At 39.5% G+C, this 17,249-nt stretch overlaps 1 protein-coding gene across 2 annotated transcripts in view; it reads left to right on the top strand.

Annotated features, from left to right (window-relative positions):
* The window catches only part of LOC115104484 (protein 4.1-like), a 137,801-nt gene that overhangs the window by 118,462 nt on the left and 2,090 nt on the right, over positions 1 to 17,249 (top strand). For both annotated transcript variants that reach the window (XM_065006958.1, XM_065006957.1), the window contains 2 exons: positions 6,741 to 6,821; positions 7,251 to 7,367. In XM_065006958.1, coding sequence (XP_064863030.1) covers positions 6,741 to 6,821; positions 7,251 to 7,361 — 192 coding nt within the window. In that variant the 3' untranslated portion in view covers positions 7,362 to 7,367. The remainder of the gene's footprint in view (positions 1 to 6,740; positions 6,822 to 7,250; positions 7,368 to 17,249) is intronic.

Raw genomic sequence — 17,249 nt, 5'->3', positions numbered from 1 at the left:
ACCACAGCATTATGACATGTCCCTCAGTGCACCCTCTGTGACTTAACCACAGCATTTTGATATGTCCCTCAGTGCACCCTCTGTGACTTAACCACAGCATTATGACATGTCCCTCAGTGCACCCTCTGTGACTTAACCACAGCATTTTGACATGTCCCTCAGTGCACCCTCTGTGACTTAACCACAGCATTATGACATGTCCCTCAGTGCACCCTTTGTGACTTAACCACAGCATTATGACATGTCCCTCAGTGCACCCTTTGTGACTTAACCACAGCATTTTGATATGTCCCTCAGTACCCCCTCTGTGACTTAACCACATCATTTTGACATGTCCCTCTGTGACTTAACCTCAGCATTATGACATGTCCCTCAGTGCACCCTCTGTGACTTAACCACAGCATTTTGACATGTCCCTCTGTGACTTAACCACAGCATTTTGACATGTCCCTCTGTGACTTAACCACAGCATTATGACATGTCCCTCAGTGCACCCTCTGTGACTTAACCACAGCATTTTGATATGTCCCTCAGTGCACCCTCTGTGACTTAACCACAGCATTATGACATGTCCCTCAGTGCACCCTTTGTGACTTAACCACAGCATTATGACATGTCCCTCAGTGCACCCTCTGTGACTTAACCACAGCATTATACCATGTCCCTCAGTGCACCCTCTGTGACTTAACCACAGCATTTTGATATGTCCCTCAGTGCACCCTCTGTGACTTAACCACAGCATTATGACATGTCCCTCAGTGCACCCTTTGTGACTTAACCACAGCATTTTGATATGTCCCTCAGTACCCCCTCTGTGACTTAACCACAGCATTTTGACATGTCCCTCAGTGTACCCTCTGTGACTTAACCACAGCATTATGACATGTCCCTCAGTGCACCCTTTGTGACTTAACCACAGCATTATGACATGTCCCTCTGTGACTTAACCACAACATTTTGACATGTCCCTCAGTGCACCCTCTGTGACTTAACCACAGCATTTTGACATGTCCCTCTGTGACTTAACCACAGCATTTTGACATGTCCCTCTGTGACTTAACCACAGCATTTTGACATGTCCCTCTGTGACTTAACCACAGCATTGTGACTTTTTAGGAAGACTTTAACCCACTTAAACTCCTCCTAGTTTTCACCGTCCTTGTAAAGCCCAAGTTATTTTATTTCTTTGACAAAGTAATTTCTAATGATTTTTTTTTTTTTTTGTGATAAGTGATTCATGTACGTCTGTCCCTCATTTTAAGGTCAACCCTGTTACATGAACTGAACTCTCCTTTTAATAAGATGAAACTATTCCTTAAAAAAATTACAAAAAATAAACCTTGAACATCTAATAGTCAAATCATAGTGTAAAAGCAGGTGACCTGGTTTTAGTCTTTATGTAAAAGCAGGTGAGCTGATTCTAGTCTTTATGTAAAAGCAGGTGACCTGGTTTTAGTCTTTATGTAAAAGCAGGTGACCTGGTTCTAGTCTTTATGTAAAAGCAGGTGAGCTGATTCTAGTCTTTATGTAAAAGCAGGTGAGCTGGTTCTAGTCTTTATGTAAAAGCAGGTGAGCTGATTCTAGTCTTTATGTAAAAGCAGGTGAGCTGGTTCTAGTCTTTATGTAAAAGCAGGTGAGCTGGTTCTAGTCTTTATGTAAAAGCAGGTGACCTGGTTCTAGTCTTTATATAAAAGCAGGTGAGCTGGTTCTAGTCTTTATGTAAAAGCAGGTGAGCTGGTTCTAGTCTTTATGTAAAAGCAGGTGAGCTGGTTCTAGTCTTTATGTAAAAGCAGGTGAGCTGGTTCTAGTCTTTATGTAAAAGCAGGTGAGCTGATTCTAGTCTTTATGTAAAAGCAGGTGAGCTGGTTCTAGTCTTTATGTAAAAGCAGGTGACCTGGTTCTAGTCTTTATGTAAAAGCAGGTGAGCTGGTTCTAGTCTTTATGTAAAAGCAGGTGAGCTGGTTCTACTCTTTTTGGCCATTTTCTGGTATTTTGTGTTGTAAAACAAAGCAGTTTGAGCATTACAATTAAACCCTGTTACCAATAGATAGACAGGCATTTTATTACATTTTTTACAATTTCCTTTTTTGTTGATTCCCCCTATCACAAGGGGATTTACGTCTTCCATTCCCCCTATCACAAGGGGATTTACGTCTTCCATTCCCCCTATCACAAGGGGATTTACGTCTTCCATTCCCCCTATCACAAGGGGATTTACGTCTTCCATTCCCCCTATCACAAGGGGATTTACGTCTTCCATTCCCCCTATCACAAGGGGATTTACGTCTTCCATTCCCCTATCACAAGGGGATTTCCATTCCCCCTATCACTCTTCCATCAAGGGATTTCTTCCATTCCCCCTATCACAAGGGGATTTACATCTTCCATTCCCCCTATCACAAGGGGATTTACTGATTTAAAATGAAATTGTCAACCCTGTTACTATATTTGGCACTTACTGTAGTACGTTTGTTTTTGTTTTTTTTATTATTAAATTGAACATGTTATCTTTATGACAGAATGTTCAAATTAAACTTCACCAAGTTCATCTACCCAAAAGGGACTAGTTTTCGTGGAACGACCCAGTGGCATGGGTAGCATACTGTATGAGTGAATAGGGCAGTGGCATGGGTAGCATACTGTATGAGTGAATAACCCAGTGGCATGGGTAGCATACTGTATGAGTGAATAACCCAGTGGCATGGGTAGCATACTGTATGAGTGAATAGGGCAGTGGCATGGGTAGCATACTGTATGAGTGAATAACCCAGTGGCATGGGTAGCATACTGTATGAGTGAATAGGGCAGTGGCATGGGTAGCATACTGTATGAGTGAATAACCCAGTGGCATGGGTAGCATACTGTATGAGTGAATAACCCAGTGGCATGGGTAGCATACTGTATGAGTGAATAACCCAGTGGCATGGGTAGCATACTGTATGAATGAATAGGGCAGTGGCATGGGTAGCATACTGTATGAGTGAATAACCCAGTGGCATGGGTAGCATACTGTATGAGTGAATAACCCAGTGGCATGGGTAGCATACTGTATGAGTGAATAGGGCAGTGGCATGGGTAGCATACTGTATGAGTGAATAGGGCAGTGGCATGGGTAGCATACTGTATGAGTGAATAACCCAGTGGCATGGGTAGCATACTGTATGAGTGAATAACCCAGTGGCATGGGTAGCATACTGTATGAGTGAATAACCCAGTGGCATGGGTAGCATACTGTATGAGTGAATAACCCAGTGGCATGGGTAGCATACTGTATGAGTGAATAACCCAGTGGCATGGGTAGCATACTGTATGAGTGAATAACCCAGTGGCATGGGTAGCATAATGTATGAGTGAATAGGGCAGTGGCATGGGTAGCATACTGTATGAGTGAATAGGGCAGTGGCATGGGTAGCATACTGTATGAGTGAATAACCCAGTGGCATGGGTAGCACACTGTATGAGTGAATAGGGCAGTGGCATGGGTAGCATACTGTATGAGTGAATAACCCAGTGGCATGGGTAGCATACTGTATGAGTGAATAACCCAGTGGCATGGGTAGCATACTGTATGAGTGAATAGGGCAGTGGCATGGGTAGCATACTGTATGAGTGAATAACCCAGTGGCATGGGTAGCATACTGTATGAGTGAATAACCCAGTGGCATGGGTAGCATACTGTATGAGTGAATAACCCAGTGGCATGGGTAGCATACTGTATAAGTGAATAACCCAGTGGCATGGGTAGCATACTGTATGAGTGAATAACCCAGTGGCATGGGTAGCATACTGTATGAGTGAATAACCCAGTGGCATGGGTAGCATACTGTATGAGTGAATAGGGCAGTGGCATGGGTAGCATACTGTATGAGTGAATAACCCAGTGGCATGGGTAGCATACTGTATGAGTGAATAACCCAGTGGCATGGGTAGCATACTGTATGAGTGAATAACCCAGTGGCATGGGTAGCATACTGTATGAGTGAATAACCCGGTGGCATGGGTAGCATACTGTATGAGTGAATAACCCAGTGGCATGGGTAGCATACTGTATGAGTGAATAGGGCAGTGGCATGGGTAGCATACTGTATGAGTGAATAACCCAGTGGCATGGGTAGCATACTGAGTGAAGAACCCAGTGGAGTGTATGAGTGAATAACCCAGTGGCATGGGTAGCATACTGTATGAGTGAATAACCCAGTGGCATGGGTAGCATACTGTATGAGTGAATAACCCAGTGGCAGGGGAGCATACTGTATGAGTGAATAGGGCAGTGGCATGGGTAGCATACTGTATGAGTGAATAGGGCAGTGGCATGGGTAGCATACTGTATGAGTGAATAACCCAGTGGCATGGGTAGCATACTGTATGAGTGAATAACCCAGTGGCATGGGAATAGCATACTGTATGAGTGAATAACCCAGTGGCATGGGTAGCATACTGTATGAGTGAATAACCCAGTGGCATGGGTAGCATACTGTATGAGTGAATAACCCAGTGGCATGGGTAGCATACTGTATGAGTGAATAACCCAGTGGCATGGGTAGCATACTGTATGAGTGAATAACCCAGTGGCATGGGTAGCATACTGTATGAGTGAATAGGGCAGTGGCATGGGTAGCATACTGTATGAGTGAATAACCCAGTGGCATGGGTAGCATACTGTATGAGTGAATAACCCAGTGGCAGGGGAGCATACTGTATGAGTGAATAACCCAGTGGCATGGGTAGCATACTGTATGAGTGAATAGGGCAGTGGCATGGGTAGCATACTGTATGAGTGAATAACCCAGTGGCATGGGTAGCATACTGTATGAGTGAATAACCCAGTGGCAGGGGAGCATACTGTATGAGTGAATAACCCAGTGGCATGGGTAGCATACTGTATGAGTGAATAACCCAGTGGCATGGGTAGCATACTGTATGAGTGAATAACCCAGTGGCATGGGTAGCATACTGTATGAGTGAATAACCCAGTGGCATGGGTAGCATACTGTATGAGTGAATAGGGCAGTGGCATGGGTAGCATACTGTATGAGTGAATAACCCAGTGGCATGGGTAGCATACTGTATGAGTGAATAACCCGGTGGCATGGGTAGCATACTGTATGAGTGAATAACCCAGTGGCATGGGTAGCATACTGTATGAGTGAATAACCCAGTGGCATGGGTAGCATACTGTATGAGTGAATAACCCAGTGGCATGGGTAGCATACTGTATGAGTGAATAACCCAGTGGCATGGGTAGCATACTGTATGAGTGAATAACCCAGTGGCATGGGTAGCATACTGTATGAGTGAATAACCCAGTGGCATGGGTAGCATACTGTATGAGTGAATAACCCAGTGGCATGGGTAGCATACTGTATGAGTGAATAACCCAGTGGCATGGGTAGCATACTGTATGAGTGAATAACCCAGTGGCATGGGTAGCATACTGTATGAGTGAATAACCCAGTGGCATGGGTAGCATACTGTATGAGTGAATAACCCAGTGGCATGGGTAGCATACTGTATGAGTGAATAACCCAGTGGCATGGGTAGCATACTGTATGAGTGAATAACCCAGTGGCATGGGTAGCATACTGTATGAGTGAATAACCCAGTGGCATGGGTAGCATACTGTATGAGTGAATAACCCAGTGGCATGGGTAGCATACTGTATGAGTGAATAGGGCAGTGGCATGGGTAGCATACTGTATGAGTGAATAACCCTGTGGCATGGGTAGCATACTGTATGAGTGAATAGGGCAGTGGCATGGGTAGCATACTGTATGAGTGAATAACCCAGTGGCATGGGTAGCATACTGTATGAGTGAATAACCCGGTGGCATGGGTAGCATACTGTATGAGTGAATAACCCAGTGGCATGGGTAGCATACTGTATGAGTGAATAACCCAGTGGCATGGGTAGCATACTGTATGAGTGAATAACCCAGTGGCATGGGTAGCATACTGTATGAGTGAATAACCCAGTGGCATGGGTAGCATACTGTATGAGTGAATAACCCAGTGGCATGGGTAGCATACTGTATGAGTGAATAACCCAGTGGCATGGGTAGCATACTGTATGAGTGAATAACCCAGTGGCATGGGTAGCATACTGTATGAGTGAATAACCCAGTGGCATGGGTAGCATACTGTATGAGTGAATAACCCAGTGGCATGGGTAGCATACTGTATGAGTGAATAACCCAGTGGCATGGGTAGCATACTGTATGAGTGAATAACCCAGTGGCATGGGTAGCATACTGTATGAATGAATAACCCAGTGGCATGGGTAGCATACTGTATGAGTGAATAACCCAGTGGCATGGGTAGCATACTGTATGAGTGAATAGGGCAGTGGCATGGGTAGCATACTGTATGAGTGAATAACCCAGTGGCATGGGTAGCATACTGTATGAGTGAATAACCCAGTGGCATGGGTAGCATACTGTATGAGTGAATAGGGCAGTGGCATGGGTAGCATACTGTATGAGTGAATAACCCAGTGGCATGGGTAGCATACTGTCTGAGTGAATAGGGCAGTGGCATGGGTAGCATACTATCTGAGTGAATAGGGCAGGGTTATGGATTCCACTGGTTTGTTAGTGGTGCATATAATTTCACTATTAATTAGGTGGTTCCATTGGCTCAGTTGGTTTCAAGCTTGGTGCTTCCAATACTACAGCTGTGGGTTCATTTTGGCTTAGTTGTTCCATGTGTGAAATGTACCTCAAATTCAATGCCATTTTTTCCAGACTGTGAAAGGAGGCATCTCGGAAACCAGGATCGAGAAGAGAATCGTAATCTCGGGTGATGCAGACATTGACCATGACGAGGTAAAAGGATATACTGTTAGTTCCCTCTTACACTGTGTGTCCTCTAGCACGCATCCTAAGTGTCCTTACAGCTACTAAATAGGCTGTACTCACACTGTTAAGGAGGTATACCCAATCACACTGTTAAGGAGGTATACCCAATCACACTGTTAAGGAGGTATACCCAATCACACTGTGAAGGAGGTATACCCAATCACACTGTTAAGGAGGTATACCCAATCACACTGTGAAGGAGGTGTACCCAATCACACTGTTAAGGAGGTATACCCAATCACACTGTTAAGGAGGTATACCCAATCACACTGTTAAGGAGGTATACCCAACCACACTGTGACTAGTCCAACCCTTGCCCTTGTGATTCTGATCATGCCCATTCCACCTTCCTCTCTGTTTCCCTCATGGGGTGTTTGGCATATTGTCTGTCTGTAGGCCTTGGCTCAGGCCATAAAGGAGGCCAAAAAGCAGCACCCTGACATGTCAGTGACCAAAGTAGTGGTCCACAAAGAGACTGAGATGACGCCCGAGGAGGGCGAAGAGTGACCGCAGGTAAGGGGACCACGTCGGTCGGTCTGTGACGGCTGGGTCTGGCTGGCAGGACACTGACAAGCAACCCCCTCCATTCCCTCCACATCCTTCCTATGCTTCTTGTGCTGTCTACAGTCACCGGCTTCCCCATAGTGCTGCTCGATGCTCAGCTTGCTGAACTAACCTGGGGCAGTTTCAGCTTTCCACAGTCCTCTCCCTCTCCACAGTCAACTATAGTATAATGATACCGTCTGTGTGGATGGAGTCTCTCTCTCATATATATATATATACATACATACATACATACATACTGTATGGAGTCTCTATATATACTGTATGGAGTCTCTCTATATACTGTATGGAGTCTCTCTATATACTGTATGGAGTCTCTCTATATACTGTATGGAGTCTCTATATATACTGTATGGAGTCTCTCTATATACTGTATGGAGTCTCTCTATATACTGTATGGAGTCTCTATATATACTGTATGGAGTCTCTCTATATACTGTATGGAGTCTCTATATACTGTATGGAGTCTCTCTATATACTGTATGGAGTCTCTCTATATACTGTATGGAGTCTCTCTCTATATATACTGTATGAGGTCTCTCTATATACTGTATGGAGTCTCTCTATATACTGTATGGAGTCTCTCTCTATATATACTGTATGGAGTCTCTCTATATACTGTATGGAGTCTGTTTATATACTGTATGGAGTCTGTTTATATACTGTATGGAGTCTCTATATACTGTATGGTGTCTCTCTATATACTGTATGGAGTCTCTCTATATACTGTATGGTGTCTCTCTCTATATACTGTATGGAGTCTCTCTCTATATACTGTATGGAGTCTCTCTCTATATACTGTATGGAGTCTCTCTATATACTGTATGGAGTCTCTCTATATACTGTATGGAGTCTCTCTATATACTGTATGGAGTCTCTATATACTGTATGGAGTCTCTCTATATACTGTATGGAGTCTCTCTATATACTGTATGGAGTCTATATATATACTGTATGGAGTCTCTCTATATACTGTATGGAGTCTCTCTATATACTGTATGGAGTCTCTATATATACTGTATGGAGTCTCTCTATATACTGTATGGAGTCTCTATATATACTGTATGGAGTCTCTATATATACTGTATGGAGTCTCTCTATATACTGTATGGAGTCTCTCTCTATATATACTGTATGAGGTCTCTCTATATACTGTATGGAGTCTCTCTATATATACAGTATGGAGTCTCTCTATATACTGTATGGAGTCTCTATATATACTGTATGGAGTCTCTCTATATACTGTATGGAGTCTCTCTATATACTGTATGGAGTCTCTATATATACTGTATGGAGTCTCTCTATATACTGTATGGAGTCTCTATATACTGTATGGAGTCTCTCTATATACTGTATGGAGTCTATATATATACTGTATGGAGTCTCTCTATATACTGTATGGAGTCTCTCTATATACTGTATGGAGTCTCTCTATATACTGTATGGAGTCTCTCTCTCTATATACTGTATGGAGTCTCTCTATATACTGTATGGAGTCTCTCTCTATATATACTGTATGGAGTCTCTCTATATACTGTATGGAGTCTGTTTATATACTGTATGGAGTCTCTATATACTGTATGGTGTCTCTCTATATACTGTATGGAGTCTCTATATACTGTATGGTGTCTCTCTCTATATACTGTATGGAGTCTCTCTCTATATACTGTATGGAGTCTCTCTCTATATACTGTATGGAGTCTCTCTATATACTGCTCTGGATAAGAGCGTCTGCTAAATGACTTAAATGTAAATGTAAAATACTGTATGGAGTCTCTCTATATACTGTATGGAGTCTGTTTATATACTGTATGGAGTCTCTATATACTGTATGGAGTCTCTCTATATACTGTATGGAGTCTCTCTATATACTGTATGGAGTCTATATATATACTGTATGGAGTCTCTCTATATACTGTATGGAGTCTCTCTATATACTATATGGAGTCTCTATATATACTGTATGGAGTCTCTCTATATACTGTATGGAGTCTCTCTATATACTGTATGAGGTCTCTCTATATACTGTATGGAGTCTCTATATACTGTATGGAGTCTCTCTATATACTGTATGAGGTCTCTCTATATACTGTATGGAGTCTCTATATACTGTATGGAGTCTCTCTCTATATATACTGTATGGAGTCTCTCTATATACTGTATGGAGTCTCTCTATATACTGTATGGAGTCTGTTTATATACTGTATGGAGTCTCTATATACTGTATGGTGTCTCTCTATATACTGTATGGAGTCTCTCTATATACTGTATGGTGTCTCTCTCTATATACTGTATGGAGTCTCTCTCTATATACTGTATGGAGTCTCTCTCTATATACTGTATGGAGTCTCTCTATATACTGTATGGAGTCTCTCTATATACTGTATGGAGTCTCTCTCTCTCATATATATATATATATATATATACATACATACATACATACATACATACTGTATGGAGTCTCTATATATACTGTATGGTGTCTCTCTATATACTGTATGGAGTCTCTATATATACTGTATGGAGTCTCTATATATACTGTATGGAGTCTCTCTATATACTGTATGGAGTCTCTCTCTATATATACTGTATGAGGTCTCTCTATATACTGTATGGAGTCTCTATATACTGTATGGAGTCTCTCTATATACTGTATGGAGTCTCTCTCTATATATACTGTATGGAGTCTCTCTACATACTGTATGATGTCTCTCTATATACTGTATGGAGTCTCTATATATACTGTATGGAGTCTCTATATATACTGTATGGAGTCTCTATATACTGTATGGTGTCTCTCTATATACTGTATGGAGTCTCTCTATATACTGTATGGTGTCTCTCTCTATATACTGTATGGAGTCTCTCTCTATATATACTGTATGGAGTCTCTCTATATACTGTATGGAGTCTGTTTATATACTGTATGGAGTCTCTATATACTGTATGGTGTCTCTCTATATACTGTATGGAGTCTCTCTATATACTGTATGGAGTCTCTCTATATACTGTATGGAGTCTCTATATACTGTATGGAGTCTCTCTATATACTGTATGGAGTCTCTCTATATACTGTATGGAGTCTATATATATACTGTATGGAGTCTCTCTATATACTGTATGGAGTCGCTCTCTATATACTGTATGGAGTCGCTCTCTATATACTGTATGGAGTCTCTCTCTATATACTGTATGGAGTCGCTCTCTATATACTGTATGGAGTCTCTCTATATACTGTATGGAGTCTCTCTATATACTGTATGGAGTCTCTCTATATACTGTATGGAGTCTCTATATACTGTATGGAGTCTCTCTATATACTGTATGGAGTCTCTCTATATACTGTATGGAGTCTATATATATACTGTATGGAGTCTCTCTATATACTGTATGGAGTCTCTCTATATACTGTATGGAGTCTCTATATATACTGTATGGAGTCTCTCTATATACTGTATGGAGTCTCTATATATACTGTATGGAGTCTCTATATATACTGTATGGAGTCTCTCTATATACTGTATGGAGTCTCTCTCTATATACTGTATGGAGTCTCTCTATATACTGTATGGAGTCTCTCTATATATACAGTATGGAGTCTATATACTGTATGGAGTCTCTATATATACTGTATGGAGTCTCTCTATATACTGTATGGAGTCTCTCTATATACTGTATGGAGTCTCTATATATACTGTATGGAGTCTCTATATATACTGTATGGAGTCTCTCTATATACTGTATGGAGTCTCTCTATATACTGTATGGAGTCTCTCTATATACTGTATGGAGTCTCTCTCTATATATACTGTATGAGGTCTCTCTATATACTGTATGGAGTCTCTCTATATACTGTATGGAGTCTCTCTCTATATATACTGTATGGAGTCTCTCTATACACTGTATGGAGTCTGTTTATATACTGTATGGAGTCTCTATATACTGTATGGTGTCTCTCTATATACTGTATGGAGTCTCTCTATATACTGTATGGTGTCTCTCTCTATATACTGTATGGAGTCTCTCTCTATATACTGTATGGAGTCTCTCTCTATATACTGTATGGAGTCTCTCTATATACTGCTCTGGATAAGAGCGTCTGCTAAATGACTTAAATGTAAATGTAAAATACTGTATGGAGTCTCTATATACTGTATGGAGTCTCTCTATATACTGTATGGAGTCTCTATATACTGTATGGAGTCTCTCTATATACTGTATGGAGTCTCTCTATATACTGTATGGAGTCTATATATATACTGTATGGAGTCTCTCTATATACTGTATGGAGTCTCTCTATATACTGTATGGAGTCTCTATATATACTGTATGGAGTCTCTCTATATACTGTATGGAGTCTCTCTCTATATATACTGTATGAGGTCTCTCTATATACTGTATGGAGTCTCTATATACTGTATGGAGTCTCTCTCTATATATACTGTATGGAGTCTCTCTATATACTGTATGGAGTCTCTCTATATACTGTATGGTGTCTCTCTCTATATACTGTATGGAGTCTCTCTCTATATACTGTATGGAGTCTCTCTCTATATACTGTATGGAGTCTCTCTATATACTGTATGGAGTCTCTCTATATACTGTATGGAGTCTCTCTCTCTCATATATATATATATATATATATACATACATACATACATACATACATACATACTGTATGGAGTCTCTATATATACTGTATGGAGTCTCTCTATATACTGTATGGAGTCTCTATATATACTGTATGGAGTCTCTATATATACTGTATGGAGTCTCTCTATATACTGTATGGAGTCTCTCTCTATATATACTGTATGAGGTCTCTCTATATACTGTATGGAGTCTCTATATATACTGTATGGAGTCTCTCTCTATATATACTGTATGGAGTCTCTCTACATACTGTATGATGTCTCTCTATATACTGTATGGAGTCTCTATATATACTGTATGGAGTCTCTATATATACTGTATGGAGTCTCTATATACTGTATGGTGTCTCTCTATATACTGTATGGAGTCTCTCTATATACTGTATGGTGTCTCTCTCTATATACTGTATGGAGTCTCTCTCTATATACTGTATGGAGTCTCTCTCTATATACTGTATGGAGTCTCTCTATATACTGTATGGAGTCTCTCTATATACTGTATGGAGTCTCTCTCTCATATATATATATATATATATATATATATATACATACATACATACTGTATGGAGTCTCTATATATACTGTATGGAGTCTCTCTATATACTGTATGGAGTCTCTATATATACTGTATGGAGTCTCTCTCTATATATACTGTATGAGGTCTCTCTATATACTGTATGGAGTCTCTCTATATATACAGTATGGAGTCTCTCTATATACTGTATGGAGTCTCTATATATACTGTATGGAGTCTCTATATACTGTATGGAGTCTCTCTATATACTGTATGGAGTCTCTCTCTCTACATACTGTATGGAGTCTCTCTATATACTGTATGGAGTCTCTCTCTACATACTGTATGGAGTCTCTCTATATACTGTATGGAGTCTGTTTATATACTGTATGGAGTCTCGCTATATATTGTATGGTGTCTCTCTCTATATACTGTATGGTGTCTCTCTCTATATACTGTATGGAGTCTCTATATACTGTATGGAGTCTCTCTATATACTGTATGGAGTCTCTCTATATACTGTATGGAGTCTCTCTCTATATATACTATATGGAGTCTCTCTATATACTGTATGGAGTCTCTCTCTATATATACTGTATGGAGTCTCTCTACATACTGTATGAGGTCTCTCTATATACTGTATGGAGTCTCTATATACTGTATGGAGTCTCTCTATATACTGTATGGAGTCTCTCTCTATATATACTGTATGGAGTCTCTCTATATACTGTATGGAGTCTGTTTATATACTGTATGGAGTCTCTATATACTGTATGGTGTCTCTCTATATACTGTATGGAGTCTCTTTATATACTGTATGGAGTCTCTCTCTATATACTGTATGGAGTCTCTCTCTCTCATATATATATATATATATATACATACATACATACATACATACATACATACATACATACATACATACATACATACATACATACATACTGTATGGAGTCTCTATATATACTGTATGGAGTCTCTCTATATACTGTATGGAGTCTCTATATATACTGTATGGAGTCTCTATATATACTGTATGGAGTCTCTCTATATACTGTATGGAGTCTCTCTCTATATATACTGTATGAGGTCTCTCTATATACTGTATGGAGTCTCTATATACTGTATGGAGTCTCTCTATATACTGTATGGAGTCTCTCTCTATATATACTGTATGGAGTCTCTCTACATACTGTATGATGTCTCTCTATATACTGTATGGAGTCTCTATATATACTGTATGGAGTCTCTATATACTGTATGGTGTCTCTCTATATACTGTATGGAGTCTCTCTATATACTGTATGGTGTCTCTCTCTATATACTGTATGGAGTCTCTCTCTATATATACTGTATGGAGTCTCTCTATATACTGTATGGAGTCTGTTTATATACTGTATGGAGTCTCTATATACTGTATGGTGTCTCTCTATATACTGTATGGAGTCTCTCTATATACTGTATGGTGTCTCTCTCTATATACTGTATGGAGTCTCTCTCTATATACTGTATGGAGTCGCTCTCTATATACTGTATGGAGTCTCTCTATATACTGTATGGAGTCTCTCTATATACTGTATGGAGTCTCTCTATATACTGTATGGAGTCTCTATATACTGTATGGAGTCTCTCTATATACTGTATGGAGTCTCTCTATATACTGTATGGAGTCTATATATATACTGTATGGAGTCTCTCTATATACTGTATGGAGTCTCTCTATATACTGTATGGAGTCTCTATATATACTGTATGGAGTCTCTCTATATACTGTATGGAGTCTCTCTATATACTGTATGGAGTCTATATATATATACTGTATGGAGTCTCTCTATATACTGTATGGAGTCTCTCTATATACTGTATGGAGTCTCTCTATATACTGTATGGAGTCTCTCTCTATATATACTGTATGAGGTCTCTCTATATACTGTATGGAGTCTCTCTATATACTGTATGGAGTCTCTCTCTATATATACTGTATGGAGTCTCTCTATACACTGTATGGAGTCTGTTTATATACTGTATGGAGTCTCTATATACTGTATGGTGTCTCTCTATATACTGTATGGAGTCTCTCTATATACTGTATGGTGTCTCTCTCTATATACTGTATGGAGTCTCTCTCTATATACTGTATGGAGTCTCTCTCTATATACTGTATGGAGTCTCTCTATATACTGCTCTGGATAAGAGCGTCTGCTAAATGACTTAAATGTAAATGTAAAATACTGTATGGAGTCTCTCTATATACTGTATGGAGTCTCTCTATATACTGTATGGAGTCTCTATATACTGTATGGAGTCTCTCTATATACTGTATGGAGTCTCTCTATATACTGTATGGAGTCTATATATATACTGTATGGAATTCTCTCTATATACTGTATGGAGTCTCTCTATATACTGTATGGAGTCTCTATATATACTGTATGGAGTCTCTCTATATACTGTATGGAGTCTCTCTCTATATATACTGTATGAGGTCTCTCTATATACTGTATGGAGTCTCTATATACTGTATGGAGTCTCTCTCTATATATACTGTATGGAGTCTCTCTATATACTGTATGGAGTCTCTCTATATACTGTATGGTGTCTCTCTCTATATACTGTATGGAGTCTCTCTCTATATACTGTATGGAGTCTCTCTCTATATACTGTATGGAGTCTCTCTATATACTGTATGGAGTCTCTCTCTCTCATATATATATATATATATATATATATATATATATATACATACATACATACATACATACATACATACATACATACATACATACTGTATGGAGTCTCTATATATACTGTATGGAGTCTCTCTATATACTGTATGGAGTCTCTATATATACTGTATGGAGTCTCTATATATACTTTATGGAGTCTCTCTATATACTGTATGGAGTCTCTCTCTATATATACTGTATGAGGTCTCTCTATATACTGTATGGAGTCTCTATATACTGTATGGAGTCTCTCTATATACTGTATGGAGTCTCTCTCTATATATACTGTATGGAGTCTCTCTACATACTGTATGATGTCTCTCTATATACTGTATGGAGTCTATATATATACTGTATGGAGTCTCTATATATACTGTATGGAGTCTCTATATACTGTATGGTGTCTCTCTATATACTGTATGGAGTCTCTCTATATACTGTATGGTGTCTCTCTCTATATACTGTATGAAGTCTCTCTCTATATACTGTATGGAGTCTCTCTCTATATACTGTATGGAGTCTCTCTATATACTGTATGGAGTCTCTCTATATACTGTATGGAGTCTCTCTATATACTGTATGGAGTCTCTCTCTCTCATATATATATATATATATATATATATATATATATATATATATATATATATATATACATACATACATACTGTATGGAGTCTCTATATATACTGTATGGAGTCTCTCTATATACTGTATGGAGTCTCTATATATACTGTATGGAGTCTCTCTCTATATATACTGTATGAGGTCTCTCTATATACTGTATGGAGTCTCTATATATACTGTATGGAGTCTCTATATACTGTATGGAGTCTCTCTATATACTGTATGGAGTCTCTCTCTCTACATACTGTATGGAGTCTCTCTATATACTGTATGGAGTCTGTTTATATACTGTATGGAGTCTCGCTATATATTGTATGGTGTCTCTCTCTATATACTGTATGGTGTCTCTCTCTATATACTGTATGGAGTCTCTATATACTGTATGGAGTCTCTCTATATACTGTATGGAGTCTCTCTATATACTGTATGGAGTCTCTCTCTATTTATACTATATGGAGTCTCTATATACTGTATGGAGTCTCTCTCTATATATACTGTATGGAGTCTCTCTACATACTGTATGATGTCTCTCTATATACTGTATGGAGTCTCTATATATACTGTATGGAGTCTCTATATATACTGTATGGAGTCTCTATATATACTGTATGGAGTATCTCTATAGCCTTCCATGGCTGGCTTCTGTGCCTGTGATGGCTGCTCTGGAAATGTTATTGGTGCTAATGTTTGCATTTCCTTTCAGCTTCTCATACCATTATTGACAATAAGCAATTAAAACGTTGTGTGTTTGCTATTTATTTCTTACTGTCATGTCTAAATTTCACGTTTGGTTTTGATTGTCTATATAATTATCTCTGTTATCTCTGGTCGTGTTCAGAGCGTACTGGTTTTCATACTGCCAGTTTGTCTCATTCCTATCAAACGAGGGGTTACTTGATGAGTGTGTTGGTCTACATTATATCATTATTTTCCCTCTTTCTGGTTATTAGGGCATGATGCTCAAGAGAGACACCAGTTTACATTTCTTATTGTCAAAGTTTCTGTACGCTGTAGTAGAGACATATTGCTTGGCAGAGGCTGTCTAGTCTATTAACCCTTTAAAATAAATGGTCATGTCTTAGCATGCAGCTTGTCTGAATCTGTGTCTGATAAGTGTTGGTTTAGATGAAAAAGGTTCTTCTGCTGATAACAAACAAACCATTGACTGCCATTCCCACGACCTCTGGTGTTCCCACGACCTCTGGTATTCACACGACCTCTGCCATTCACACGACCTCTGGCATTCACACGACCTCTGGCATTCACACGACCTCTGCCATTCACACGACCTCTGCCATTCACACGACCTCTGCCA

This window comes from Oncorhynchus nerka, linkage group LG22 (genome assembly GCF_034236695.1).
Source record: "Oncorhynchus nerka isolate Pitt River linkage group LG22, Oner_Uvic_2.0, whole genome shotgun sequence".
NCBI classification, from domain to species: Eukaryota; Metazoa; Chordata; class Actinopteri; order Salmoniformes; family Salmonidae; genus Oncorhynchus; species Oncorhynchus nerka.
Note: the sequence above shows the minus strand (reverse complement) of the source record. Positions and strands in the feature narration are given on the sequence as shown.